The sequence below is a fragment of the Rattus norvegicus genome, chromosome 7 (assembly GCF_036323735.1).
Source record: "Rattus norvegicus strain BN/NHsdMcwi chromosome 7, GRCr8, whole genome shotgun sequence".
Classification (NCBI taxonomy): Eukaryota; Metazoa; Chordata; class Mammalia; order Rodentia; family Muridae; genus Rattus; species Rattus norvegicus.
The window spans coordinates 118210838-118238180 of NC_086025.1; the positions used below are offsets into that span (position 1 = coordinate 118210838).

At 51.6% G+C, this 27343-nt stretch overlaps 1 protein-coding gene across 2 annotated transcripts in view; it reads left to right on the forward strand.

The window, feature by feature from the left end:
- The window catches only part of Fbln1 (fibulin 1), a 79619-nt gene that overhangs the window by 20491 nt on the left and 31785 nt on the right, over positions 1-27343 (forward strand). The window contains exons 4-15 of one of the 2 annotated variants that reach the window (XM_006242161.4): positions 735-906; positions 3074-3130; positions 4278-4379; positions 4923-5060; positions 6022-6159; positions 10459-10602; positions 11260-11388; positions 12110-12235; positions 13389-13508; positions 14728-14859; positions 16921-17044; positions 24047-24487. In XM_006242161.4, the coding sequence (XP_006242223.1) occupies positions 735-906; positions 3074-3130; positions 4278-4379; positions 4923-5060; positions 6022-6159; positions 10459-10602; positions 11260-11388; positions 12110-12235; positions 13389-13508; positions 14728-14859; positions 16921-17044; positions 24047-24401 (1737 nt within the window). In that variant the 3' untranslated portion in view covers positions 24402-24487. Of the gene's footprint in view, positions 1-734; positions 907-3073; positions 3131-4277; positions 4380-4922; positions 5061-6021; positions 6160-10458; positions 10603-11259; positions 11389-12109; positions 12236-13388; positions 13509-14727; positions 14860-16920; positions 17045-24046; positions 24488-27343 lie in introns of those variants that run through there. The other variant, NM_001127547.1, reaches the window with a different exon arrangement.

A 27343-nucleotide genomic window follows, 5' to 3' on the forward strand; every position in this document is an offset into this window, starting at 1 on the left:
TTCTGGCAGAAAGATGAGACCTTGCAGACAGAGCAGGCCCTTGGAGCATTGGTCTTCTCTCTTCTCAAGATGGGTGGGCTGGGCTGGGGGTTGCTGGTCAGGAAAGGGAGGTCCAAAGGGTGTTGTTATCTCTGGATCTTATTGCTGTGAAAAGACACCATGACCACAGCAACTCTAATAAAGGAAAGTATTTAGTTGGGGATAATTTAGAGTTCAGAGGGTTATTAGTCCATTGTCATCATGGTGGAACGCAGGCAGACATGGTGCTGGAGAGGTAGCTGAAAGTTGCACATCTGGACTGGCAGGCAGCAGGAAGAGAGTGAGTGAGACACTGGGCCTAGCCCAGGCCTCTGGGACCTCAAAGCCCACCTGGAGTGACACACTTCCTTCAACAAAGCTGTACCTGCTCTGACAAAGCCACACCTCCTAATAGTGCCACTTCCTGTAGGCCTGAGGGGACCGTTTTCATTCACATCACCACAGCAGTCATGTGGGTGGGGAGGGAAGTGCAATCCTACTAGGTGCCAGGTCTTGTAGGTTACTTTCCAAACAGATGTAGGAGGCTTGGCGGGGCCTAGCGTGCTTTTCTACGTACTTCTGACATTTTGGTAAGTCACCCACATCAGATGTTTTCTTGCTGTCCTGAGAACACAGACAAGAGGGTTTCAGAGGTGTGTTCTTTCGCGGTCCCTTGTACAAACCCCTGATCCAGTCTGGAATCTTTCTGTTCATAGAGGTGCTGCCACTGTTGCATGCTGGGAAGGGCAGCCCAGGCCCGAGGCCAGACCTGTGAGCCCAACCTCATGATAAGCTACCAGTGTGGACTGGTATTCCGTGCCTGCTGCGTGAAGGGACAGGAGAATTCAGACTTTGTCAGAGGCGATGGTACGGACCTTCAGGACCCAGGTAACTCCTCTCCCTTCCAGCGTAGAGCAGTGTGTTAGTATTCTCCAGGGCGCGTGTGTCTGTGGCTTTCCTTTCTGGTGGGCACCATATTTCTAGATTCTACCAATCACAGATTAAAAATATTAGAGAAAAGGGGGCTGGGAGATGGCTCAGTGGGTAAAATGCTTGTGGTGCAAACATAAAAGCCTGAGTTTGGCTCCCCAGCACCCACAGACCAGCCACCCACAGCTAGGCAAAGCAGCATGCATCTTTAACCCAGGGCTTGGGGTGTAGAGCAGGTAGGAGGACCCTAGAGCTCAATGGACTGCCAGTCTAGCCGAATCAGCAGCGAGCCTCAGCTCAGTGACAAACCCTGTCTCAAAAAATAAGTTGAGAGCAGTAGAGGAAGACACTGGATGTTGATGTGTAACCTCTACATGTGCATGAATGGGTGTAACGCCTGTACACATGTGTGCATGATACATGCTCAAAGAAAATGTTGGAGAGAAATTAGTGAGTCCGTACTGGGTGTGTGCAGACATTTTTTTCTCGTCACTCCTTGAACAAAATAACTATTTAGATAGTGTTGATATCACATTAGGTATTAAAAGTCATCTAGAGATTACTTAAAGCTCACAGGAAGATGTGCATAGATTATAGACAGACATGGTATTCTGTGCTTATAAGAGTCTTGAATGTCTATGGATTTTTAAATTTAATTTATTTTTACTTTATATGTACAAATGATTTGTCTGCATTTGTGTCTCTGCACCGCATGCATGTGGTGTCTACCGAAGCCAGAAATAGGCACTGGATCTCGTGGAACTGTAGTTACAGGTGGTTGTGAGCTCCCATAGGTGCTGGGGCAAAACCTGGGTCCTCTGCAGGAGCAGTACACGCTCCTGAGCCATCTCTCCACCTCCTTGCCTGTGGGCTTTACTGCTTGCTCTCCAGGGCCCCCAGGACCAATCCCCATGGATACCAAAGAACAGCTGTGTAGAGAGAGCTGTGTGATTGGGCTTGGAGGGCTGGAGGGTGAGCCTCTGGGGCAACACTCCAGGGAAAAGCTGGCGTTACTGAAGGAGGCCCTTTGGCTGGAAGACTGCTCTTTCTCAGTCTCCATCTCCTAGGGCTTCCAGCTGTCTAAGTGAGATTCACTGAACATCCCGGAGGGACCGTCTGCTCATCTCAGAGTCCACTGATTTAAATACCACGCTCACGTCACCAAAGCTCCCTTCATAGTAACACCCCATCAAGTTGCCACATGAGGTTTACCATCCTGGCTGTGAGACAGGAAGAGTGCCAAGTTCTCTGCAGGAGGCTGGCTTCCTTCCACACCTCACTTTGCCCTGGTGATTGGTGGGCAATTGCCCTTTGATCTGATCGTCTCTTGAGGACCTTGATGTGTCAGATCATGTGACTTAGAGGAGAGAGGACTTGACTCTTTTTGAGTCTTGGCCTGTGTGGGCCCGGGGCTGGGGACATCTGTGTTCAAGTGGCAGGCTCTTCCTCAGAGTGGTGTGTGGGACCTCAGAAGCAGCTCCCAGAGATCTTGAAGCTGCAGTTAACCAGCTCTACCTGTCCCCATTGACTACAGCCAGATGTGCTTGAAGCCCTGAGGGGCATGGCTGTATGATGTTGGGATATCTCTTTGTGGTTTTTAATTTATATTCATGAGTATGAGTGTTTGCTGCATATATGTATCCCACGTGCCCTCCATGGTCGGAAGAGTTCTCTTAGAGGACAGGGAATTGGAGCCCCTGGAACTGGAATCACCATGGGTGATTCCGTGAGCCAACCGTGGGTGCTAGGAACTGAACCCAGGTCCTCTGCAAGAACATGTGTTTTTAACCCCTGAGTCATCCCTCTAGCCCCCACCTCCTGGTTCTTTAATCTGCTCGCTTACATTGTGAGCTCCTGAGTCATGTAGGAAGCCCTGAGAAGGCGCAGGCATCTGTGCACTACGCCTGCGGAGAATTTCATCTCATTCACATCTCTCGTGAGCTTTATACCCACAGGCTATGATAGCCAATTCAGGCTGTATTTTGGAAGAGCTTACCTGCCCCTTTAAGTGAAGGTACATTCACTACAGATGAACGAATGTGGCGTGCTCAGGTAGGCCTCCCCTCCGGTGCTGACAGGAGGAGTAGGTGCTCTCGTGATCTTGTTCTCATCTCTCTACCCCTAGCTAAGATTCCTGAGGAGGAGGAACAAGAAGACCCATACCTGAACGACCGCTGTCGAGGTGAGATGTTGAGACCTGTGGGAGCGCTTTGGTAGGTAGCTAAGAAAGCCCAGGGGATAGCGTTGACTTCTGCCGAGACTCAGCTGGAAAGTACTTCTGCTCTGTGGCACTGGGGGCCCTCTGTCTTTTCCACCCTGAGTGCTCAGAGATAGGGGTCTGTCAGGGACAGTGGCTTATGGAGGCAGGAGTGGTTTGAGCGCTCCAGTACCAGCAAGCCCCTGGGGTCTGTGGATGACGATGCTTCTCCAAGGTTGGGATGGCCCAGGGGATTAGCTATTTCTTATCTGTTTGTCCCTGGAGCCCCACTTGTCCCTTTAGAGTCCTGGTCTCCCAGGAGACCTTTTCACTTAAGTCAGAGTGGCTAATGCAGCTTTGCTTTTCCCGATTGAACTATTTTTCTTCAGGAACGTTGGCACATCTAACTGTTTCAGTTCCACTCAAGGGCTCACTCTGCGACTGGGTGTTTGTTATGGAGGCTGATTAATCACAAAATGATAGTCAGTTCAGGGTGTCAACCTGCACTGAGGCCAGGAGGGAGGGGAGGGGAAAGAGAGAGAAAAAGAGCTCCAGGAAGCTTGGAGTCCTCTCTGGGCCGCCACAGATGACTTTCTGGGAGAGTGACAGCCGGTTTTCACCTTAGGAGGATCCGTTAGCCAACATGTGTGCCCCTGGTAGCCAGCCGGGGAGTGGCAAAGGAAGCCCAAGTTGTCCCAGTGGGGTTACACTCAAAGCATGCCCTGTGTGAGTCACAGGGGAGGTGCCAGGCAGGAAGCGGCTGTACCCACAATTGTGGCAGCACCTGGGCATGGGCCAGCTGGTGGGAACGGGCAGCTGGAAATGCTGGAGAATCACAGGCCTCCAATAGGGCCTGGTGTCCAGGTGGAGCCTGGCCCCTCTAGGCCTCTTGTTGACAGTGAGCAGAATGCCTCTCCAGGTTCACTCTAACCACAGGCAGCACAAGTTCCCCGACTTGTCAGATCTCTGCTGCCTGCAGAGGCCCCAAAGACGCCCAGAACCGAGGCTTGGCAGTGTCCCAAGGACCACATGTGGCTGTAGCAAGGAGCCTGTTTTCTATGTCAGTGCACCCTGGGGGGGTCTCGGAAGGTCCCTCAGTGTGTTCACTAGTTCCCATGGGCTCTGGTTGCAGGTGGCGGGCCCTGTAAGCAGCAGTGCCGTGACACTGGGGATGAGGTCATCTGCTCTTGCTTTGTGGGCTACCAGCTGCAGTCGGATGGTGTCTCCTGTGAAGGTAACATCTGAGAGCTGGTCACTGTGCTTGAGAGTCTCTGCTGGAGGTCTGAGCAGGCCAGTGCGGCACAATCTTCGTCCCATTCCTGGAGCATAGCCAGGACCCGCTTGCAGGTTCTGCCTGGAGTTTAGGCTTGTGGACAAGGCTATCTTCCATACCAGTGTGGGGAAAGGGTGGCATCGGGGTTCACCTGGGTTCTGGATTCAGGATCTGCCATGAGGCCTTGGGTAGGTCTTTCTGCCTCTCCCCTTGTTTAAGAGATGGGGATGACGCTGCCTCTTTTGTGGGAGTCTTGTAGATGCTGATTCTAGGGTCTGGCCCTTACCCAAAGAGATCTGAAACCTAACAGGGCTTGATTTGGTGATGGCCCCTCTCCAGAGCTCTGGCCAGATGTGCCCACAGCAAGACTCAGCTCAGTTTGATTGGGCAACTTGATGAGTACAGGAAGTGAGATCCACCATGGCTTCTGGGACATTCCTTCTGCTCAAGCTTAAGGCTCACTTATTCTTGCTGGTTACTTCTGCATCACCTTAATCTCTCTAGATATCAATGAATGCATCACCGGCAGCCATAACTGCCGGCTGGGAGAATCCTGCATCAACACAGTGGGCTCTTTCCGCTGCCAGCGGGACAGCAGCTGTGGGACTGGCTATGAGCTCACAGAGGATAATAACTGCAAAGGTAAAGCTCACGTACAAGTCTAAAAATTTCCCCTTCCCCAGCTGTGGGTATGGCATAGAGGGAAGGGCCCATTGGGCTCTGTGGTGCTGCCCCCATGTGGCCGCCTGGGGCATTGCAAGAGGGAGGTGGTCAGCCTCCTTGCAAGAAGTGCAAGAGGGCAAATGAAGGTCTGTGATGAGCAGGTTTACTTGGTGCTGAGTTAATGACACCGACACATTTGACTTAGAAAGCTCAGAGCCTGACCCGTGACAAACAAGTCCAGGGTCCTCACTTGTGTTTCCGTACAAACAAAACCAAACCAGGCTCTGTTGAAGACGTCAGCTAGCACAGGTCTTGTGTAAAAAATATTATGTGGGGTGACCCAAGAGCCAGACACCTTCCCTTGGATGCCAAGCCCTTGAGCAATCCCAGCTGCCCCACCCTGCGCTGCTCCCTGGCTGAGCCTCTGGACTCCAGAACCTGGGAGCCAGGCCAGCTGAATAGATACACTTGAACCTTTGGCAGCCGTGAACTTCCAGACAGGGCAATCCATCTTGTCCTATCTTGATGTAACTATTGTTAATATTTGGACTATGATGGAGACCTCAGGATGAAAAGAACGAAAGTCTGTGTTTGTTGTCACTAAGATAATTGCTGTATGATCTAATCCAAACATACACTTCTGAATGAATGATAAGCCTGCCAGGAAAAATGCCTGCGCGATTTGTTAAATAACAAGAAAGTTTGCCTCATAAGTCGGGGACGGGTGGGGGGGGGTGTTTTTAAGACTTTAGCAATTTTTACACAGTTTGGTTCACCACGGGCCTTTTCGTAACACCCTCTCTGTTGAAATATTTGGGGTTATAGACTGAGAAATGAGCTTTTTTTTTTTTTTTAAAGTACTTTCGTGTGATGTTGAAGTTTTGTGACACGCTTCTGGTCTGACTCTTGCTAACCATCTCCTTTTTTTATGACGCACCAGATATTGACGAGTGTGAGACTGGTATTCATAACTGCCCCCCCGATTTTATCTGTCAGAATACTCTGGGATCCTTCCGTTGCAGACCCAAGCTGCAGTGCAAGAGCGGCTTTATACAGGATGCTCTAGGCAACTGCATTGGTAAGACATGGCGCCATTAGTGGGGTTAGTCGGAGCATGGGACAACCAGCGTAGATCAGGGCTGGCAAGCTTCCTTAGAGCGGGCAGAGAGCAAATGCCATAAGCCTTGTGAACCATGTGGCCTGGGTCGCGGTGACTCATCGTGGGCAGTTACTGTCCAAAGGGCACGCAGCGTATGGACCCAGGTGGTGGGGTTGTGTCCCAATAAAACTTTATTTATAAAACTACTGGCAGGCTGGGTTTGGTCTAAGGCCTGGTCTAAGGGTCTAATCCCTGTGGTTTTGGTGAAGGAGTGTGGGTTTTAGAGTCAGAGGCTATTAGATTTGAGCTTGTCGTAAGAGTCCTTTCCTTCCTTGGAGCCTCAGGTGTTTGCCCTTGTAAGATGGGTGTGACTAACTTCTGGCTGAGGGGCTGGAGACACGGACGGGTACTTGTGATGAGAGACATCGTTTGAGGTGTGGTTGCTCCCTGCCACAGCCACTTAGACCGTTGGAAATCGTTCCACAGGAAAATGGCTTCATAGAGACAGACTAGAGTGGTAGTCACCGGAGATGACCGGAGGGAGAGTTGGTGTTCAATGGAGACAGTTTCAGTCTGGAAGATGATGAGGCTCAAAGATGCGTGGGTTGAGATCATTGGGGACCAGTATGTAAAGGAGCCGTGAGCTCAGTGTGACAATAAGAGGCCCGAGAAAGGCTGCGCAGGTAGGAGGGCCACCTGCCCCTCTGTCTTCTGTCCCTCTGTGCTGCACAGGAGGACCACCCTGCTGTTAGCATTTGAACCCAGCTCTGCTTTGTGGGCAGGGGCTTCTAAACCTTTCCTTTGAGACCAGAGAGTCCCACCTTCTAAACTGAGCTGCAGGTATTGGTGGTTGCAACCCTTTCCCCCTTTCAAAGGGAAAGACTAGATACTGCTGTGCTAGTTCCTATCTTATCTCTCCCCAGACTCTTACCTAGCCTTTCCTTTGAAACAGGATTGAAAGTTCATTTCACCTCTCCCTGTCTTACTGCCCCAGGTAGAACCTTTTTAGGCCAGGAGTTTCGCCCAAGCCCCACCCACACGGCCTGGGTCTTAGCTTAGTGGAGAAGTGTCTGAGCTGTGACTTGGCCCCTCGCCAGCCTCCTGAAGCCAGCCTCTCATCGCTCCACACACGTGCGGTAGGCAGGGTGGCTGTGACTCCCCTGGGGCAGGGAGGAAAGGGGGCCCTGCTGAGACTTGCAGCCTGCTCAGAGGGCTCTGTGGAGGCTGCATCAGCTGAGGGCAGAAAGCCTGACTCATGGCAGGACTGGCCCTGCTCTCCTCTGTGAGAAAGACTTTTACAGGTCTCAGCATGCCCCAGGTTTCCCTCCACAGAATGCAAGAGCAGAGATGCTTCATGAGCCATGTCTGCACCTTCGACCCCCACCAGATCAGATATAAACCCTGGGGGAGTCCAAGATGTTGGCCAGATCCTGTCACCTCTGTGTCACAGGTGACACAATCACCACAGTGACATCAAGGACCAGAGATGTTCAATGCAGAGTCCCCTAACTTGACATGGGGAGAGGTCTCCCTTTTTTACATACTGGTCACAACCAAGTTAATTTCTTCTAGAAATTACCTCTTCTATGGTAAAAGCCACGCATACCTGATTATAAATGAGAAACCATGGGCCAGCCTGTGGGTGGGTGGGGCCGCCCTTCTGGGCAATGCTTCCTTAGTTTGTTTTTTCATGGAAACAGGACCGGACTGCTCTGCCACTTTGTTTTTCCCCTCTTGACAATGTTTAGAAATCATTCTGTGTCAGTGTTTTTATTCCTGTCTAAAATAATAACTTTATCAGCAGAAATAGCTATCAGGAGACAGGCAGCATGAGGAAAGGGAAGAGTCAGGCACTGTGGAGCTCACCTCTCATCCCTGCAGAGTTTGAGGCAGGAGGAATACCTTCAGTGAGCTGAAGGCTAGTCTGTGCTCTGTAGGAATTAAAGTCCAACCTGGGCTACATGTTGAGACCCAGTTTCAGGAAACCAAACAATATAAAAATCAAAGATGGGGGCCATCTGGGAGAGAGCTGCAGGCTGTCCCTTCTCCTCTCTATGTATCCAAGGCTTACACCCCACACATTTCTACCTGTGCTCCCTTGACCTCCCAGAGCAGCTCCATCTATGGTGGGAAACAGTGACCCCAGGATCTGCCTTCCCCAAACTTCACTCCATTCCCATCCCTGTCTAGCACAGAAGACAAGAGGCCGGGCTTAGAAAGCTGAGGCCTTCTTCCTATAAAATGTAAATATCTTTTTTTAGAACTTTGAGGTTGATTCTTCAACACTGTGAGGAAGTGTTTTCTTTTTCTTTACTCTCTACCTCATGTTCCCTTTCTTCCTTCATTCCACGGTGAAGAGGAGGGAAGGGGTCAGGGCACTGTTTCCCATATGCTGGCCCACAGGTGTGCTTCCCATATGCTGGCCCACAGGTGTGCCTCCCATATGCTGGCCCACTGGTGTGCCTCCCATCCATATGCTGGCCCACAGGTGTGCTTCCCATGTGCTGGCCCACTGGTGTGCCTCCCATATGCTGGCCCACGGGTGTTGAGGTCTTCAAAGATCCTAGGGCCATCAAGGGTCCTAGTTTGTCTTAGAAGTGCTTGGTAAGACAAAGTGAGCTGAGAATGACAGCCGGAGAGCCTGCTCTTGTGCCATGGGAATCCCATTCGGGAAAGCATGCACCATGTCCCCAAACCCGCCTCTGGCCTTTCCTATCTATTCATCTTTGTTGATCCGCTTTTGATTTCAATTCATCCATCATCTGACTTTCGTGGAGCTCAGACAAGGGACTCTCTTCCTCCAGAGAGCAGACAGTCTCAAGTGATACCAGTGTTTGGATACGGTGTGAGAAATCACATCAGACAGGAGTACTCTGGGGCTGAGGGGGTCACTGCCAGCCACTGCACTCACCACTGACAACAGGCAGGAGTTGCCCGGCTTTGTGTAAAGGACTAGATAATGGATACCAACCTTCCTGCCATCTGGTTTCTGTCCTAATCACCCCACTCCTGGAGTGGTAATGCACAAAACAGCTGTAGGCCACATGTGAGGCAGCGCGACTGGCCGACTGCCAATAAAACTTTATTTACAAGAATGAGCAGCGGGCCAGGTTTGGCCAGAGGGACCGTGAGCAAGGCGTCTGGCGATTGTGAGGATGGATGCCAGGGATGTAGACTTGGGCTGCGTTGCCCTCTCTGCCCCCTGTGAGCCGGAGGAGAGGCTTGCCTGAGGCTGGCTCTCTCTAGGTTCGGGGTTCCCAGTGTAACACACAGACCATAATGCTGGCTCTGCCACCTGCAGGCTGACTGTTACAGTGGTAACAAGTGCGAGTCCCCTGTAAACTGAAGTGCCCCATTGTCTGTGCAGAGGCCCATCCCAGGGATGGGAGGGGGGTCAGGTCTGGTTTTTAGACAGCCCGAGGAGGGTAGGGCTTGGCCAGCACAAAGCAGGTCCCAATTTCTCACTTCAGTTGTCAATCTTCTACCATTGTTCTTTCCTGCTGTCCCCCAGCCCCCGTGTGCTTTGTGTGAACTAGGAAGATCCTAGAGGTGAATTTCTGAGACTTAGGTCTTCTTAGATGGGCTTTAGGAAGAGGTTTGGTTTTGGTGTAGAATTGGAGCATAAGGAGCCAAGAGATGTGCACCCTAGTGTTCCTTGGTATTGGTACATGTTTGTGTGTGTCCATCAATGGTAAATGGCCAATGGTCCCTACACTAGAGTCGTGTTCTCTCGAGGTAGGAGACTCCACACGGGGAGTTCTAAATGGCCTGAGTCAAGTGGGTGGGATACAGGAAGGAGTTTTGGTGGTGATGCTAGCCAGGCACATGGCTGCCACAGTGACTCAGTGTGGGGCCATGGCTGCTTCAGGAGCTACATTACTGGGGCTTCCAAGGACTGGCCAGGTGAAGTAGACAGGGGCTAACCACCCACCAGAGGAACCTAGGGGCTCTCAGGCTGCTACAGAGAGAGGGATGTATACCTCTGTCTCCCTGGTACCACACTCAGGGAAGGAAGGGCCTTATGTGCCTGTGTGGGTCAGATGCACACAGGAAAGCCAGGCTAGCAAGTGGTGAAGAAGATGGGGAAGTTGTGTTTAGGAGCTGGGGGAGGGGACAGGGAGGGACCTGAGGCGGCCTCGTCTTGTAGGGCAAAGGGGTCAGGGCCTGTTATTTTGTGACTTTGCTGAGAGAAGGGAAAGGCTCTTTTGAGGGTTCAGTGGCTGTATCCGTGGATAGTCTCTATGTGACCGTGCTGTGTCTCGTCTCTTTTCTCTGTAGATATCAATGAGTGTTTAAGTATCAGTGCCCCATGCCCTGTGGGGCAGACATGCATCAATACAGAGGGCTCCTATACATGTCAGAAGAATGTGCCCAACTGTGGCCGTGGATATCATCTCAACGAAGAGGGGACCCGCTGTGTTGGTTGGTATCTTGCACATGTGCACACGCGAACACACTTCTGAACTTTGACTGTCTGTCTCCAGCACATTCCTTCTCTTCTCTAGAAGGGAGAGTTGGTCACCAAAGTGAAGACATTCTGCCTGTCCGTCCACCCCATTGCCCCTCCCCAGGTGCAGGCCTTTCCCGTCTTGCCTGCACTGTTAACATAACACATAAGCACTTCTAGCCTTGGCTTCAGTTTGCCCAGTGTTCTAAGGCTACCTGGTCATAGCCCACGTGTGGCCGAGGATGGATGCTCACAATTCACTTCTCCTAAATTGGTCACAGCTAATCTGGATGACATAGGTCCTGCTACTCGCCAGAGGAGAGAGAACTATGGTGTGGTGTCTTGTTTATACCCACTACATGCCTGCTTCTGAGTAGGCCAGGGGAGTCATCTAGCCCAGATCCCTGCTTGGAAAGGGACCGTTTTCCCCACAACCCCCAGGCCATCTCAGCATCTCCCCTGCAGCCCTGGAAACTTCCTGCCTCACTGGAGATCAGTGCTGGCCTCTTGGAGGGTCAGCTACTATTCCAGATTGGGCCTGGGACATAGTAGGTTCTCTGTGAAGGTTGGGTTGGTGTGCACACTGAAAGGCTTTCAGCATGTCTTCCTTTCTTCTTTTTCTTCTTCACAAGACGTGGATGAGTGCTCACCACCAGCCGAGCCCTGTGGGAAGGGACACCACTGTTTGAACTCCCCCGGCAGCTTCCGCTGCGAGTGCAAGGCCGGGTACTATTTTGATGGCATCAGCAGGACCTGTGTGGGTATGTGATATCTTTCAGACCCAGGGGGTCCTGTCCGGGTTGATGCCACACAGGAGAACAGTCTGTGGCATCTAGGGTGACCACGTCCATCCCATCCTCACCTCAGGAGGTTCCGAGCGTAGGCAGTCCCAGGTTGAAGACCATCAGTCAGAAGACATTGTCTCACTGCAGCTCTGCTACCACCTTGGTGTCTGACCACCAGCAGGGCTCTAGGGTTCTCAGCCTGCTTCCTTGTGGAATGGGCGTTGTGTTTGACCCCAGCCCGAGGGTTTCCAAGACTCCAGCCCACGTCTGCAGCTGGCAAGACATTAGTGATGTCTCAGATTTGGTGTAGACCTTCAGGGCCCAGGGGCTTGGGATGCCCAGCTCCCAATGGAGTCAGAACAAAAGGTGGCCAGCTGTGGAGTCAGATCCTACCCAGCTAGCATTTGCAGATACCAAACCAGGATACTCAATGGAGACTAAGAATTGCCCCATACTCCCAGCAGATCCCTGCAGACTCTCCTGGGGGCAGGGCTGGCAGAAGGGCATCTGTCCAGCTTCGCCACATTAGTCAGAACACAGGGCTTCTCACAGACAGTCAAGAGAGACCTTAACCCTTCCCCCTGAGACACGAAAGGAGCTGGGGATGAAGGGCTATGAACTGCTGCCATTGGCAGGAGGGTGGGACGTGGCGTCACTCCAGGGGACATGCTCTGAGCTGACTGCCCCTCTGTTTCAGATATCAACGAGTGCCAGCGCTATCCTGGGCGCCTGTGTGGCCACAAGTGTGAGAACACGCCAGGCTCCTACCACTGCAGCTGCTCTGCGGGCTTCCGGCTGTCTGTGGACGGCCGGTCTTGTGAAGGTGAGGGTGGGTCACGGAGCAGGCCAGCCATCAACGTCTCTCCTCTGCTCACAGATTCATTTGGGGTTTCCTAGGCGGGTGTTTTTAAAGACGCTAGAATTCCTACCCTAGGGATATGATTGTAAGCCAGTGGCAGCCATGCTGAAACTCGGCCAGTATCCCTGGCAGGGCTTGGTTAGTCATTAGGGGTCATGAGTCTTGCTGTGCATAGATAACAGAGTGTCTTGTATCATCAGCTGTGATTATAATTTCTGGCTGTGCTTAGGCATCTGAGCCTTGCGCTTACGTAATACTGAGGATACGGTGCTGAAGCCTGGCCAGCCTTAAGCTTATGTACTGTGGGGTAGCAAGATGTGGCTCCAGTGTCGGGGAGTATGCCTGTGATGTGATAGAAAACCACAGTGCACGTAGATTGAGCAGATAACCTGGCCAGGCATGTGGGGGCTACAGATAGGAAACGCTGGCTGAGAGGCCAATGGTCTACCCCTCCTACCCTCGGAAACACCAAGATGGCAAGATTTTTCTCTCCCAGATGCATGGTGACTATTTTAAACCTTTCTGGCCAGTCTGTAGACAGTACCCCACTTTGCTGTGGGAACAGAAAAGCAGACATAGGTCCTGGCCAAATGTGTTTGTAGCTCTGTGCCAATAAAACTTTATTTACAAAAACAAATGGTGGGCCAAACCTGTCCTGGAGCTCGCTCTAGGTGAAGAGACTTGGTGACCAATAGCTGGGTTGCCGAGTAGCCCCTAAGTCCAGAGATTTAGAAATATCATCCCACCTACTTCACCATCTTGGAGACGAAGTAGAGAGAGCAGGGGAGATTTTCATTGAAAGCTAGAAGGGACTGGTCCTGATGGGACACATGCTGAGCCTGTGCCTGGTGGGGACCAGATTGAAAAGAGCCAAACCTGGAGGCTGTCACTGCCTTCGTACCAGGAGATGGTGTGGCTTCACAGAGGCAGTAGCAGGAGTGGAGAGATTTCAGATTTCTCAGCTACTGTGGGCTGGAGTAGAAGTCCCTCTCTCTGGGCATCTCAGTCTTACAACTTCAACAGGGAGGTGATAAAGGAACACTCTCCGTGTTCTCAGTCAGGTCTGCCATGGAGGCAGGGGCCTGACCTCCAGCCCCGGGAACCTCTTCTCTTGTAGACGTGAACGAGTGCCTTAACAGCCCTTGCAGCCAGGAGTGTGCTAACGTCTATGGCTCCTACCAGTGCTACTGCCGACGAGGTTATCAGCTCAGTGACGTGGACGGGGTCACCTGCGAAGGTGAGGGCACCCTGTGTACTGTGGGGAGCACCCTGGCCTGGCTACCAAACAGCGGCATTTCAGAGTCCATGGCAAGAGCCTGCCAGGATGTTTCCCGTTTGCTCCCACGGAGGCTGGGCTGGCTCCCAGCTTTCCCTCTGAAGAGCTTGAGGAGCTTTTACTGGGGTTGAGAGATTAGGAAGAGAGCAAACAAGTCCATGGAGTGCTCTCAAACACACACACCATGGCTGCAGCCCCTCAGTGTGTTGACACTCTGGTAACAGAACACAGGGCTCAACATTACATGTGACTGACTGAGAGGCGAAGGGCAAGCCGAGAGCCACCTAACCCCTGAGACCCAGCTCTGCTCTGTCCTGAGCTCCACCCTCACTACACCTGACTGTCATCTTCTCTGTCAGAGGTAATGTTTCCTCCTTGGATTGTTGAACAGTCCAGCCAGATGACAGTTCAAGAGTAACTGGGAGCTTCAAGGGCAAATATTCTGATACCATAACAGTGCTGTGTGTGTACATGTGCCCATGAGTGTGTGTGTGTGTGTGTGTGTGTGTGCGCGCGCGCGCGCGCGCGCGTGCGCTCTTGCATGTGTGCACGTAGGGTCTTAGGATCCAACCTAGCGTCTTGCTCAGCAGATGCTATTCCACTAAGCGCTGACCCCAAACCTGAAGCCTTTTGAGTATCCGGCAACTCCACAGTGCAAACTCCTATGCCCTGAGTCATAGTTCAAACTCAGGTGCACTGAAAAGACTGTCTAGAAATTCCTTTAGTCTGTGTGGATAAAACAGATGGGTTTGGGGGGTTAGACTTGACTCCCATCCCCAAGATACCTTATTATACAAGTGGCAATATTCCAAAATATTTGAGACATTTCTGGTCCCAAGCGTTTCCGATCAGGGAGACTGAGCCTGCATTTCCTTGTGATGTGCAGTGAGCTTTGTTTGTATGATTGGCTGGTGGGCTGGTTTTGGTTCTTTAGCAAACTCCTCTTCATTCCCTTTCTTTGTGCGTACTTCACACCATGAAACTACTAACTATCCCTGGACTAGTCCTCCCCACTCCCTGGGCCTCAGTGTCCCCTCCTATAACGATGGTTCTGTGACCCTGAGGCCTCTTCCTGGCTTGCCCTCTCCAGCCCAGCCCTGCCTCCTAGGCTTCCCCGTAGCCCAGCGTGGCTGTGGCGGTGGACCAAAGCTAGATGCTGACTCTAACTGTGCTGTTGTAGATATTGATGAGTGTGCCCTGCCCACGGGGGGTCACATCTGCTCCTACCGCTGCATCAACATCCCGGGAAGCTTCCAGTGCAGCTGTCCCTCATCCGGCTACAGGCTAGCTCCCAATGGTCGCAACTGCCAAGGTGAGTGAGGCAGAGTCTCTGCGTTGGTGTCGCCCAGGGCTGTTATGAGTTCCACAGTGTTGGGGGAGAGATGTGCTTCCCGGGTGTAGGGACTGCATCACAGATGGGAATGTATTCAGAGAGTAGGGAAAGGTGTTCTGGTCTCCCATACACAACATCTAGCCTGTCCTCAGGGCTGTCCGGGCTCTGTGGAGGTCCTATCAGGTACCCAAGCCCTCCTCCCATTCTGTCCTTGTCCACCCTTGGAAGAGTGACCCAGGGACCCCGTCCTCAGCTTAGTCTAGTTGTGCAGCCTCTGACCCAGTCATTGGACAGACAGGCTATGAACCAAGTCCTGGGTCATCGAGGTGAGCAGATTTCAGTTGCCTCTGTGCCTGTCTGGTAAGAGAACCCTGAGGTCTCTGTGTTTGGGGACTCTGGTGGTTGTTGAGTGTTTAGTGGGGTTGGGTCAGCCCTGGCATAGGCTCAGTGATGAAAGCTGGTAGTATCTGTCCGTATCTGCTTCCCCGTTTCTAAGAACCTACTGGGTTCCCCTGCATTCCGTGATCCTCCATTTGGTTACTGGGAGTGCTGAAGACGAGCTTGTGAACAAATGATCCTGTGTGTGCGCCCTGGCTCACGCCAGGAGCTGCTCAAGGAGATCACAGGCAAAGCTGTCCAACCCCTTCCTCTATGAGCTGGAGATCCAGAGGCTCCAGAGGCTCCAGAGACTCCTAGGTCCTGCACATGAAGATGGTCTTTTTAGTAACCCATGCACGTTTCGGGTGCAGAGACTGACAGCGACCACCCAAGCTAGCCAAGTGCTGAACACCAGGTTTAGTGAAAGAGACTGGTTTGGCAATGGTGGGGGTGGGGCTGCTATAGAGGAAGATACCTGATGCTCTACACATGCATACGTACCCCCCCATACATGGATTGCATGCATATTCCCCTGAACATCCCCCCCCACACACACACACACAGGCACACACTTGCCTACCACCTACAACAACAAAGAAAGTGGCCGGCCAAAGGCAGGGCCTGTAGCGTTCTCTGGAAGGGACACACTCAGCTTCTCTGTGGTTGGACCGGACCTTTTCCCCACCACAGTCCTGCTTTCAGCTCTCCTGGCCCAGCTCCCTCACCACAGCCTGGAGTCCTGCCCAGAAACAGCAAAAACACATTACTGGGCTGGTGAGACAGCTCATTGGATGAGGCCCTTGCTGCCAAGCCTAACGATCCTGAGTTCAATCCCTAGGACCCACACGGTGGAAAGAGTGAACAGGCTCAGGTCAGTTGTCCTCTGACCTCCACACACATGCTGTGCCACTTACCCTCCAAATAAAAATGTAGAAATACCACAGGCCCACATTCCTGAGCCGAGCTCTCTGAGATTGGTAAGGCCTGCTTTTGCCAGTGTTACTCAGTCATGTGATACTTCTTAACAGCTGCCTCCTAGGCTCAGTGATATCTCTGAACCCCAGCAGTTGGAATGTCACAGAAGGGGCTCCCCCACCTCTAGAAGCTGCAGGCCCTGTAGCAGGACCTCCAGGCCTGTCGAGCCACTTTAGTCACTACCCAAGACAAATTGCATGGTTCCTGTAGGTCTTGTTTCCTCACCTTTGATGTGGGCCCAGAGGTTCTGACCCTCCCTGCCCTACTAGATGGAGCCAGTCACGCCTGAGGTCCAGGTGGCGTTCTTTGAGAACCATGGGAAGGTGCTAGATGGTTGGAACACCAGATTCTGGTGCCCACCTACCCGGTTCAAAGCTTGGCTCTGTCACTTATAGAATGTGTGACTGTGGTGTGGCAGGCTCCTTCAGCCTGGGGAGCCTTCCCTAAGACAAGGATTGTAACAACACATTCCAGGCAGTGCTTATAGGACCTCACATGGCGTCTGCTCTTGTTACACACACACACCCCCTCCGGGGATTGTGGTCTGGTAACTCTCGGTGCCTGGTAAACAGAAGATCCTGCACTAGATGCTACTCCCACAGAGGGAAAGTGTGTCAGTGCAGTTTTTGTGGGTGGGGATGCTTTTCATGGCTTAACCTATACCATGCTGCCTCTGGGTCTCTGCAGACATTGACGAGTGTGTGACCGGTATCCACAACTGTTCCATCAACGAGACCTGCTTCAACATCCAGGGCAGCTTCCGCTGTCTATCCTTCGAGTGCCCTGAGAACTATCGCCGCTCTGCAGACACGTAAGTCCCTGGGACCCGCTGTCCTCTGTCTGGGTTGGGCTACCTAAAGGTCCAGCTCTGGGCATGAGCATGTGTTTCACAAGCTGTGACTTTCATGGTCTCCTATTGGGCCATAAGAACCTGCTGGTTCTTGGTTCTCAGGCCCCTGGGGGCCAGTGAGACTCTCGGGAGGCCATGGGTGTGACTGCAGATGAGTCTTGGCTGTGGCCGTCATTGAGATAGGCCCCAGTGTCTTCATCTGTAACGTGAATATGTGCAAATGTGCTGACACGGATGAGCCGGTGGCAATGCCATCTCGAAGTCTCGGCCAAACCCTAGGACTCAAGGAGACTTTCTAAGACATCTGCATTCCATCCAGCTGAGTGATGTGTGGGGACAGCTTGGCGTATCCTGTATCCTATACTTGAAACTGTGTGGCCACGTGCCCTTATAAGCTCTGATCATCGTGGTGACATCTCTGGTGTCCCTGGGGCCTTAGGACTCCCAGGCCATGATTCTCACAGCAACCACTGTCATTTGAGTCCACCCAGAGAAGCTCATTTTCTTGCTTCGGGAAAAGCCCCACTCTAGAGTGTGTTCCAAGAGTGTGGACTGATAACCTCTTCCACAGCACGGAAATGCTCAAAGCAATTATGTGGCCAGACAGCCTGTGTTTTCTACCTCTTGTGCTTGTCTTTGGCTCTTGGCCAGCCATCCCTCCTGCTCAAGGGCCATTGTTTCCTTTCGATGATGATTCAGACTCTGATATTCAACACATGACCTTGGGGATAGCTCTTTCTGCTGTAGGTTTTGTCTAACTTCTAGCTTGTTTTGTTTACCTGGGCAGCCCGAGTTCTTTCAGACCTTGGGCTGCTTGCTTAGCACCCTGCTGGCATCCCCAGGCATGTTTTTAATCTACTTGCCAACCAATCTCCTTCCTGTGATGATGCTAACCTGCGATCCCAACAGTAGGAAGCAGAGGCAGGTGGATCACCAGCTTGAGGATAGCCTGGGCTCTATATTGAGACTCCTATCTCAGCAACACCCAATGACTTGTTTCTTTCTGTGTCTGGGTGAGGGGGAAGCTACTCTTGAGTTTGCAAATGTGTCAGATCCCTAAAAGTGTTCGAGTTACACAATAGTCTGGCTGCAGTGACAAAGCTGCCCTGAGTCACTAAGAAAGCTATGCACCCTTGGTCTAAGACTGTGTTCTGCTTCCCATTATAAATGCGTGGGTTTGAGGATTCCAGAAGCCAGGCTGTGGTTGCAACGGCAACGTCTAACTCCTGTGCAGCCAGCCATCAGGCTGAAAGAGGAGGTTGTCCTGCTGGGGTCAGGATATACAAGTCCACGAGTAGGCAGCTTGACCTTGCTTACTGAGTTTATTGTTAAGGTTAGCAAAACCCAAGTGCTGGCGGGCTGACCGTATACAGGCTCCTGGATGAACATTAGCCCATGGATGCCCTACCCCTTGGGCTAGCTTCTAGGAGCACATGTCAGACAGCGAACAGAGGGAGGATGCTACGAGAATGGAGAGAGGCCAGCCTGGTGGAGACAGGTGGGCAAGTAGGATGGTATTGGCCAGGTTTGAATTAAGGTCATTGGGAGCTGAATTGTGCAATGGGGGGATTGGGAAGCTGCACACTCTGAAATATAGAGTGTTCTTGGGATACCTGGGGTGCATTTCCTTCCAGGGTGGGGTTAGCATGCCAGGTCTCAGCCTTCCTGTCCCACTGCTTCTGTGTTCACCATAAAAACAGGCCAGATGTGGACACAGGGCTGAGGGGGTCACAGACTGATGCTTCAACCCTGGGAAGATGGCTTTCTATCAGTGATACTTTCTGTCCTTGTCTGTGTGTCACCAAGAGCCTCAACAGAGGCTATGGTGGAGAGTGGGGGTGGGGAGGTGGAGCCCTATGTAGTAAGGATTTGGGGGAGGTCCAAGTGAGCCTCCTTGGGAGTGCTTTTCTTCCAAGAAAGGACCAAGCCTTAGGGAGAGGCTGTGACTGACATTCTGGAAAGATCGCAGTTGTGAAGTCAGGCTAACTTGGGTTTCAGATTCCTGGGTTTCTTGTCCTTAGCTGTAAGAGGGGATATTGGGGTGGTCTGCAGGGGTCCCTGAGAGTGACCCCTGATTGTGGGGCACAGCCTCTTTTTCTGTTATATAGGTTCTGCCCAGTGGAGAGGGGCAGACATTCTAAGACACATTCATCCCCCGGGTACTGAGGGGTCAAGGGAAGCTGGGTCCTTGGTGGTTATGGCACATAGATCTGGGAGGCAGTGTGAAGATTGGAGAGCTTGGGCTTTGATGTAGAAATGCTGGACTTCCTGCCTTTCCAAGTGCTGTGGCCTTGGGTCAGCTTTGGGCCACCTAGATAAAGTGGTACCAAGCTTACCTGCTTGGTCAGGTCCTGATAATCAGGGACGGCAAGCCTGGCTGAGTGCTGGCCCAGTCAGCGCATTGAGATGTGGTAAAGATAAGGGTGGTGAGCCATTGTTCTTTTCCCCAAGGTACACATGTCCAAGAGGACAGAATTCCTTTTGAGTGACGTTGTCAGTTCTGTTCTTCTGGTTATATCTAACGGGGCTACATCTAAGACTCTCTCAGCTCTCAGATGGGGCAAACCTGCGATGGCACTTGAAGGGCTCGTGGTTATGGCTTCCTGATCACAGCTGTAAAGGAGTCTCTCTGGTTACGGCTTTCTCCTTTGATAGTCCCTCTTCACTTGTAGAACATTTGCAGGACCAGTGTTGGGTGGAGGAAGTGGGGCTGGGATCTGAGTCCCCAGTGGGAAAGTTTCACCCGTTGTTCACCCCCGCTAGGGAGTGGCGATCTTTAGAAGAGACTCACCTCCTTACACACCTTGGACGAGAGGCTTCTATTGTACAACTCCCTCTTCTCCTCATTGGAAACTGAAGAATCTAGATCCCCTGATCTTTATAGAAAGGAGACCAGTAGACGATATAAACCGGATGTCACATTGTTATGTTTGTAATCTCAGCATTGGTGAGGTAGAGGCAGGAAGATCAGGAGTTCAGGGTCAGCTGGGGCTACATGAGATCCGTCTCAAAAGATACAAAATGAACTGGGCTGAGGAAATGGCTCAGCAGGTGAAGAGCTTGCTGTACAAGTATGAAGACTGGAGTCTGGGTCCCTAGCACCCATGTAAAAGTGCACAGCAGCTCACCCGTAATCTCAGCATGGAGACAGTGGATCCCCCCACATAAGCTGGCTGGTTAGACTAGCAAATTGTCACCCTCCAAGTTCCAGTGAGGTGCCCTGCCTGGTTATATGCGTCAGAGATCAAAGAAGACATCAGATGGCAACCTTGGGTCTCCGCACAGATGTATCCAGACACGTTCCATGTGTATCTATGCACACAAACATTGCATACGTGTATATACAGAGGAGTCAGACGGTCACTGAAGTTCCTACTCTACAAGGGTAGCTTGTTTTGGAACTTTAATAAGTAAGATGTGAGAATCAGTCTGTACTTCTACCCTCTGTTTCTCTCTCTGTCTCTCTGTCTCTCTCTGTCTCTCTGTCTTTCTATTTCTGTCTTTCTGTCTCAGTCTCTGTCTCTCTCTCTGTCTCTCTCTCTGCCTCAGACCTACTTTTTTTTTTTTTGGTTCTTTTTTCCGGAGCTGGGGACCGAACCCAGGGCCTTGCACTTCCTAGGTAAGCGCTCTACCACTGAGCTAAATCCCCAGCCCCGCCTCAGACCTACTTTATGCAGCTCCCTTCTCTCCTATGCGGTTCCTGGCTACCCAGGACCCTGACGAAGCAAGCTAGGACCACCACAAGTGAGTCTCATGGACACGCCAAGGTCCTGACCTCTGAGTGCTGGCTACTCCTGTGTTCAACGCTGTCTCTACCATTCGACCGGACTGGATACATCTTTTTCCTGCCGATGGAGCCTCTCCGATGGAGTGTGGTTGTAAAGGTGTCATGAAGCTGGGTAGCTTTGGATCCTGTGTCTTAGGAAAGTAGCTTGAGTAAAAAGCTATGGTCACAGAGCTCAAGAGGGATTTGGCCAGGTCCCCAGCCTCTCTCAGGAATGACAAATGGGACTGATGGTCACAGCGGTGGCCCTGCGGCCTTCCTCTGAGGTTTTGTCTCTCTTCTGTAGTGGCTTCTGATCATTTTCCGAGAACTTGGGCTGCAGTAATCAAAGATGCGGAAGTTGAGAACTGGGGCACATGGTGTTGTAATGTGTAGATGAGGGGGAATGTGTGTGGAAGCTGTGAGCCTGCTCCTCATGCTGAGCTGGTCTGAGGTCTAGCCTCCCCCTCCCCACGCCCTGGGCCCTACTCTGTAATAGATTCAGTAGTGACTGCCACCCCCACCCTCCCAGTCAGGGTGATTCAGCTAACAGGTTTTATTGCTGTCCCTAGTCTGACCAGTAGATTGCTACACACAGTGATTGTAGTTTCTAGGATGTTTCCTCTTTTCTCCCCTCCCTTCCCCTTCCTTCTCCCTTACCCTCCCCTCCCTTCCCCTTCCTTCCTCCTTTCCCTCCCTCCTTCTCTTTTCCTCTTCTCCTCCCCTCCCCCCTCCCCACCCCCCTCATTTTTCAAGACAGGGATTCCCTGTGTAGTTCCGGCTGTCCTAGAATTTGCTCTATAGACCAGGCTGGCCTGGAACTCACAAAGATCCTCCTGCCTCTGCCTCCCAAGTGCTGAGACTAAAAGCCACCACTTGACTGATTTCTAGGATGTTTCAATAAATTTGGGGCAGAGAAGGGAACTCAAGCACCAAGTCTGCCTGTACAGTGACTGTTTACAAAGTGTGCTGGCACTGGAGAGAAAGCGAAGGAGCCACGGCCTCACCTGGGAAATGGGTGGTCTAAAAAGAGCCAGCCCAGGCACCTCTTCCAGGGAGGGCTTTGGTGCTCGGATGGATGGCAGTGTCGTTTCTGTCATGTTCTGGGATATGACAGTTACAGAAGCTGGATCATGTGTGTCTCACATTCCTTCCCTTCACATTTGCTGTGCAACTGTGGCAACGCAAGACTAGACTTTGGTCAGTAGAGGGCCCCACAGGTCAAGCAGGAAAGCCCAATTTCAGGAGGAAGACTCTAGCGCCACCTACTGGCCAGATCCATTCAGATTCCTCCCAAAGCAGTTTGTGTGAGTGCGTGCGTGCGTGCATGCGTGTGGTGGGGGGGGTTGGGTGTGTGTGTGAGTGTGTGTGTGTGTGTTATATGTGTCTGCATGTGTGCGTGTGGTATGTCTGTGTGTCTGTACATCTGTGTGTGTGGTGTGTATGGTGTGTGCATCTCTGTGTTTGTATATGTGAGTGTATATGGTATGTGTATTTCTGTGTGTCTGGGTGTGTGTGTGTGAGAGAGGGGAAATAGGCCATCTTTGAAACCCAAACGTGCTGCTTACTGCCATTGACGCCCCAGAGGGACACAGTGCATGGACCCCAGCTGCCTGCCTGGCTCTCATGGCTCTCCCTTCTCCCAGTCATCAAAGGCCCTTCCTTGATAAAGAGCTCTCTCTGGCATGTGGAGCGCCCCCATTTGACCTGGTATTCAAGGGGCATCCCTAGGGACAGCTGCCTTTCAGCAATGCCCATGATGCCCACCTTATTCCCTACTACCAGCTCTGGGCTTTCTGCAACAGATTCCTTCTTCAGTGGGCGTGATTCTCTCCGGTCATTGGTGCCCTGGATCTCACTTGAAGGACTTCTCTTTGCTTAGAGACAGATTGTTAACTAGTCAAGTGAGAGGCTTCCTAGCAGCTCTGGTAAGCATCCAGTAACATGCAAACAGAAACACCATGCACAAGAAGTGTCAAATGTGAAGTAAATCCAGGATACGACATGGAGACTTAAAAAGCCATGCAAGACCGTGAGTGACTCCGTAACCGGAAAATCCAAACTCAATCAGAATGGCAGACCTACCTGAGGGGGGCTTGGTCAAGTCCTATGGGGCTGGCCATCTTGGCTCTGCTTCTTAAGTTCATGTCATTCTGCCTCCAGCATGTGCTGGTCCTGGTGTTCAGGACTAGGACGCAAGTCTCCTCACTTGCCTGTCAACATTCTGTCACAAGAATGTACTGTCGCCATCCTGTTGCAGGATGTTAGAGGCTGTAATTAGACGGTACTGAGAGAACTTATTCTCACCCTGTCAGAGGAAGTCAGTTCCTGTGACAGGAAGTTAGTACATTCTCCATTCTGTTACAGGAAGTGAGAGCCTGTCGCTCTCTAACACACAAGAAATTAAGACCTGTCTTTCATCAATACCACATACAGGAAGTTAGAGTCTGTCACAGGAAGTGAGAACCTGTCTTCATCTCCATCACACAGAAAGTTAGGCCTGTCTCCGTCCACACAGGAAGTTCTGTCTTGTCACAGGGTATTAGAACCTGGTGTTATCTCCATTCTGGGCCACACTCAGTCTCTGTGTATAGAAGCAGAGAACTGGACCAAGTGTCTAAAACTGAATCACAGGGCTGGAGAGCGGATCTCATCCCTGAGCATAGACTTGGCTTCTTCCCTCACATGTGACTTTCTCTGAACTTGCTTCCTCATCTGACACTCAAGCCGCCATCTTGAACACTGGTTGTGATGACATTGATGAATGTATGAGGGATTAACCCCACATGTAGTAAATGCCAACCGTCATGATGATTTCTGGGTCGTCTCTGAGACCCACCCAGGAGCTCTTTGTGGCTTTGGCCACTGTCTGGGTAAGGCTCTTGCTAAGTATGAGTGTGCCCAGGGTAGCTACCTCTCTGCTCAAGAAGGGAGCATATCTCCCCCTGGGTATGGCTTGACCCTGGCCACCATTACCCCTAGAGGGTGTTAGAAGAGGCTATACCTGAGTCTGCGGCCTGGAGGTCTTCGACACCTCCCCCAGGTGAGTGAGGGCGCTCTTTGTGCTGGCTGCATCAGTCAGAGGGGTGGCAGGAGACCCCGCCTGCCCAGTGAGCTGTGCTTGCCCACACTCTGTTGTTTCTCTGCTTGCTGAGGTGGCGCTAACCCTCTTCCTGTCTCTCTGTCCACTTGTCTTTCAGCCGCTGTGAGCGCTTGCCTTGCCATGAGAACCAGGAGTGCCCCAGGCTGCCTCTGAGAATAACCTACTACCACCTCTCTTTCCCCACCAACATCCAAGTGCCCGCGGTGGTTTTCCGCATGGGCCCTTCCAGTGCTGTCCCTGGGGACAGCATGCAGCTGGCCATCACCGCTGGCAATGAGGAGGGCTTTTTCACCACCCGAAAGGTGAGCCACCACAGTGGGGTGGTGGCCCTCACCAGGCCCATCCCTGAGCCCAGGGACTTGCTCCTGACCGTCACGATGGATCTTTATCGCCACGGCACAGTCAGCTCCTTTGTGGCCAAGCTTTATATTTTCGTGTTTGCAGAGCTCTGAGTGCTTGCTTGGGTCCTGGGCACTCCCTCTTGTTGCTTTCCCACCCTCGGGGTTCTAATAAACTCGCAGCAGCCATCCCAAGAGCATGCCTCTTGTGCCTTGGTTTTATTTGCTGTGGGCGGGGGTCCTCTCTCTGCTTTCTCTCTCCTGGGGTAAGCCGAGCCCCTTCCAGAATTGGTTTCCCTATCAGGTGACTGGGGGAATAGCTTTCATATGGTCTCAGCCCCTGAGAAGCACAGCATCAGGGTTCATTATTGGGCTAAGGAAGAACGAGGCTGGGCTGGGTCTACACCTAGGAACGATCTCTTCCTGTTGCGTAAACTCTAAGGAGTAGTTGTGATGGCTGAGAAAGGAGCCTCGCTCTCAGAGATGCCCAAGCTCTGTCTCTTTCACCTTTCCAATATAGAAACACCTCCCCAAGAAAGAGAAGGGCTTGGCTCTCGTGACTCAGTCTCTTGGAGCCAAGCTAGCCTGGGATAATAGGCCTTTTGGCCAGTGGGGGGTCACATGTAGGATCACCAGGACTGGGTGTGTAACTAATCTGTTCTGGGCAAACACTGAACACAGTTGATCTTTGATAAAGCTCTTGACCTCTACTGACCCCTCCACTGCTGTGCCACCAGGCGGTAAAGGCTGGCACTGTTGTGGTGCTTGCCGGAACCATAAAGTGTCTAACGGGTGTTTGGTATGCACCTCCAGTGTGTACGGTCTTTGTGGATACTCAGAGAGGGTGTGATTTGCACAAGATCACACAGGCGGTCTATGTTCCCCAGCTCCATAGCTCATCCCTTCTGTCACAGTCCCTCCACTGTGAGCCCTGAGCCTCGTACCTCTGTCTCCATCACAAGTCCAGCCAACCCAGCTGCTGATCTGGCATCAATGCGACTGGCTCCACAGTTCATTCTCGGCTCAGAAGCTGGAGCCTTTTGAAGAATTGGCCTAAGATTCTTCATGGCGTCTGTTGCATATAGTTGTGGTCCCTAATCTATCTTTTTTTTTTAATATCTATTTTATGTGTATGAGTGTTTTATATGAATGCATGACCGGTGGAAGCCAGAAGAGGGTGTCAGATCCCCTGGAATTGGAGTTTTAGACCTTGGGAGTCTTCGTGTAAGTGCTAGGCACTAAGCCCAGGTCCTCTGCAAAAGTAGCCGGTGCTCTCAACCATTGAACCACGGGAAAATCTCAATGAGATTTTCAAGGGTGGGCACACCTTTACCTTAGGGTGATAGTCCAGCCTGACGTTAAATTCCTCTCCCCTTCCACACTTCCTCTAAGCCATAATGACACAATCTATACCTTAGCCCGGAAGCTGGTTAAATCTCAGCCTACGTGGGCTTTTGTCTTCAGACTGCATTAACCCACACTTTTTATTCAGATAACAAAATACCAGAGACTGGGTGGCTTCCTGAAGACAAGAGGTTTGTTTAGATTCTCATTTGGCTTCTAGCTAAGGAGATACAAGGCCAAGAGTCTACTCTTGAAGGTGGCCCTTCTGGCTGGTAGAGTCCTGATGGCACTCGGGATGCCACATGGAGCAAGACGGAGCACGCATAAGCACTTATGTCTGCTGTCTTATACGGCCTTCAGAATTCAGTTGTGGGGCTCCACCATAATGGGCGTCTCATCCCAGCTGCCTTCCTCACATCCCATCTCTAGATATTATAGTTGCAGTGAGTGTCCACTCTCCTAATACCTCAGTAAGAATTGAATGTTGGGGTTGGGGATTTGGCTCAGTGGTAGAGCGCTTGCCTAGGAAGCGCAAGGCCCTGGGTTCGGTCCCCAGCTCCGGAAAAAAGAACCAAAAAAAAAAAAAAAAAGAATTGAATGTCAATACAGGAAGCCTTGGGGGATGCTCACTTCCTGTTCCAGGAACTTTGCCCAACACCCCAGTCTGTGCTCTCTCTGTCTCTCTTGTTTATAACAAACACTCTATGGTGCTTAGAACAGCCTGAAAGTCCCATTGGCTTCTGTTGTTTGCATTTCTTTCTCACCACCTAGAAGACTCTACAAAGGCAGGGACTAGATCTGTTTTATTCTGCAACTGTCCTGTTCTCCTGGTAAGGTTCCTGACACGCAGCAGGTACTGTGTCCCTGTCCACTGAGAAAGTGGAGATCATGCCAATATTGGCTGTCTTAGGGCTTCTATGCTGTGAAGAGACGCCACGACCACTACAATTCTTATAAAGGAAAGCATTTAATTGGGGCTGGTTTACAGTTCCGAGAGATAAGTCCATTATCATCATGGCAGGAGTCTGGTGGTGTGCAGGCAGACAGTGCTTCAGAGGTAGCTGAGAGTTCTACATCTAGCTCCGCAGTCTTGACTTGAGCTTCTGAAACCTCACAGCCCACCCTCAGTGACACACTTCCTCCACACCTACTCCAGCAAGTCCACACCTCCTAATAGTGCCACTCCTTTGAGCCTGTGGGGGCCATTTTCACTTAGACCACCACACTGACTTAGGCTTTCTGTCTTTCAGTGGGTCTGACTGCTGGTGCTGGCTCTTAGCAGAACCAGAAGCTCTGTCACTCAGACCTTGCTCTGATAGGTGGGGGTCAAGTTGTCTTTGAGTTGCCTGTTATCTGTTTCTAGTGTGATCTGGTCCCCCGGTTACCCTCTCAGCTGTAGCTTCCACAGCCCTCCTCGTTACCTTTGCTGGTATCCTGGCCCATAGGGCAGCTTGTGCCTTCCCTGCCGATCCCTGATTAGGAAAGCTCCTGGCCTCAGTCTGAGCCTTGCCCTCTTTCTGCAAACTGCCATTCTTCCTATAGACTCAGGTCAAAGACCATCTCCTCAGTGAAGCCTTTCTTGTTTAGTTAGCACTCTCTGGCCCCAGGCATCCCTTAGAACATGTACCTGGTATCTTAAAATTGTTAACTTGTTTGTTCCACCTGCTAAGCCGTGGGCTTTGGAATGAAGGAGTAGTCTCTGTGGTTGGTTT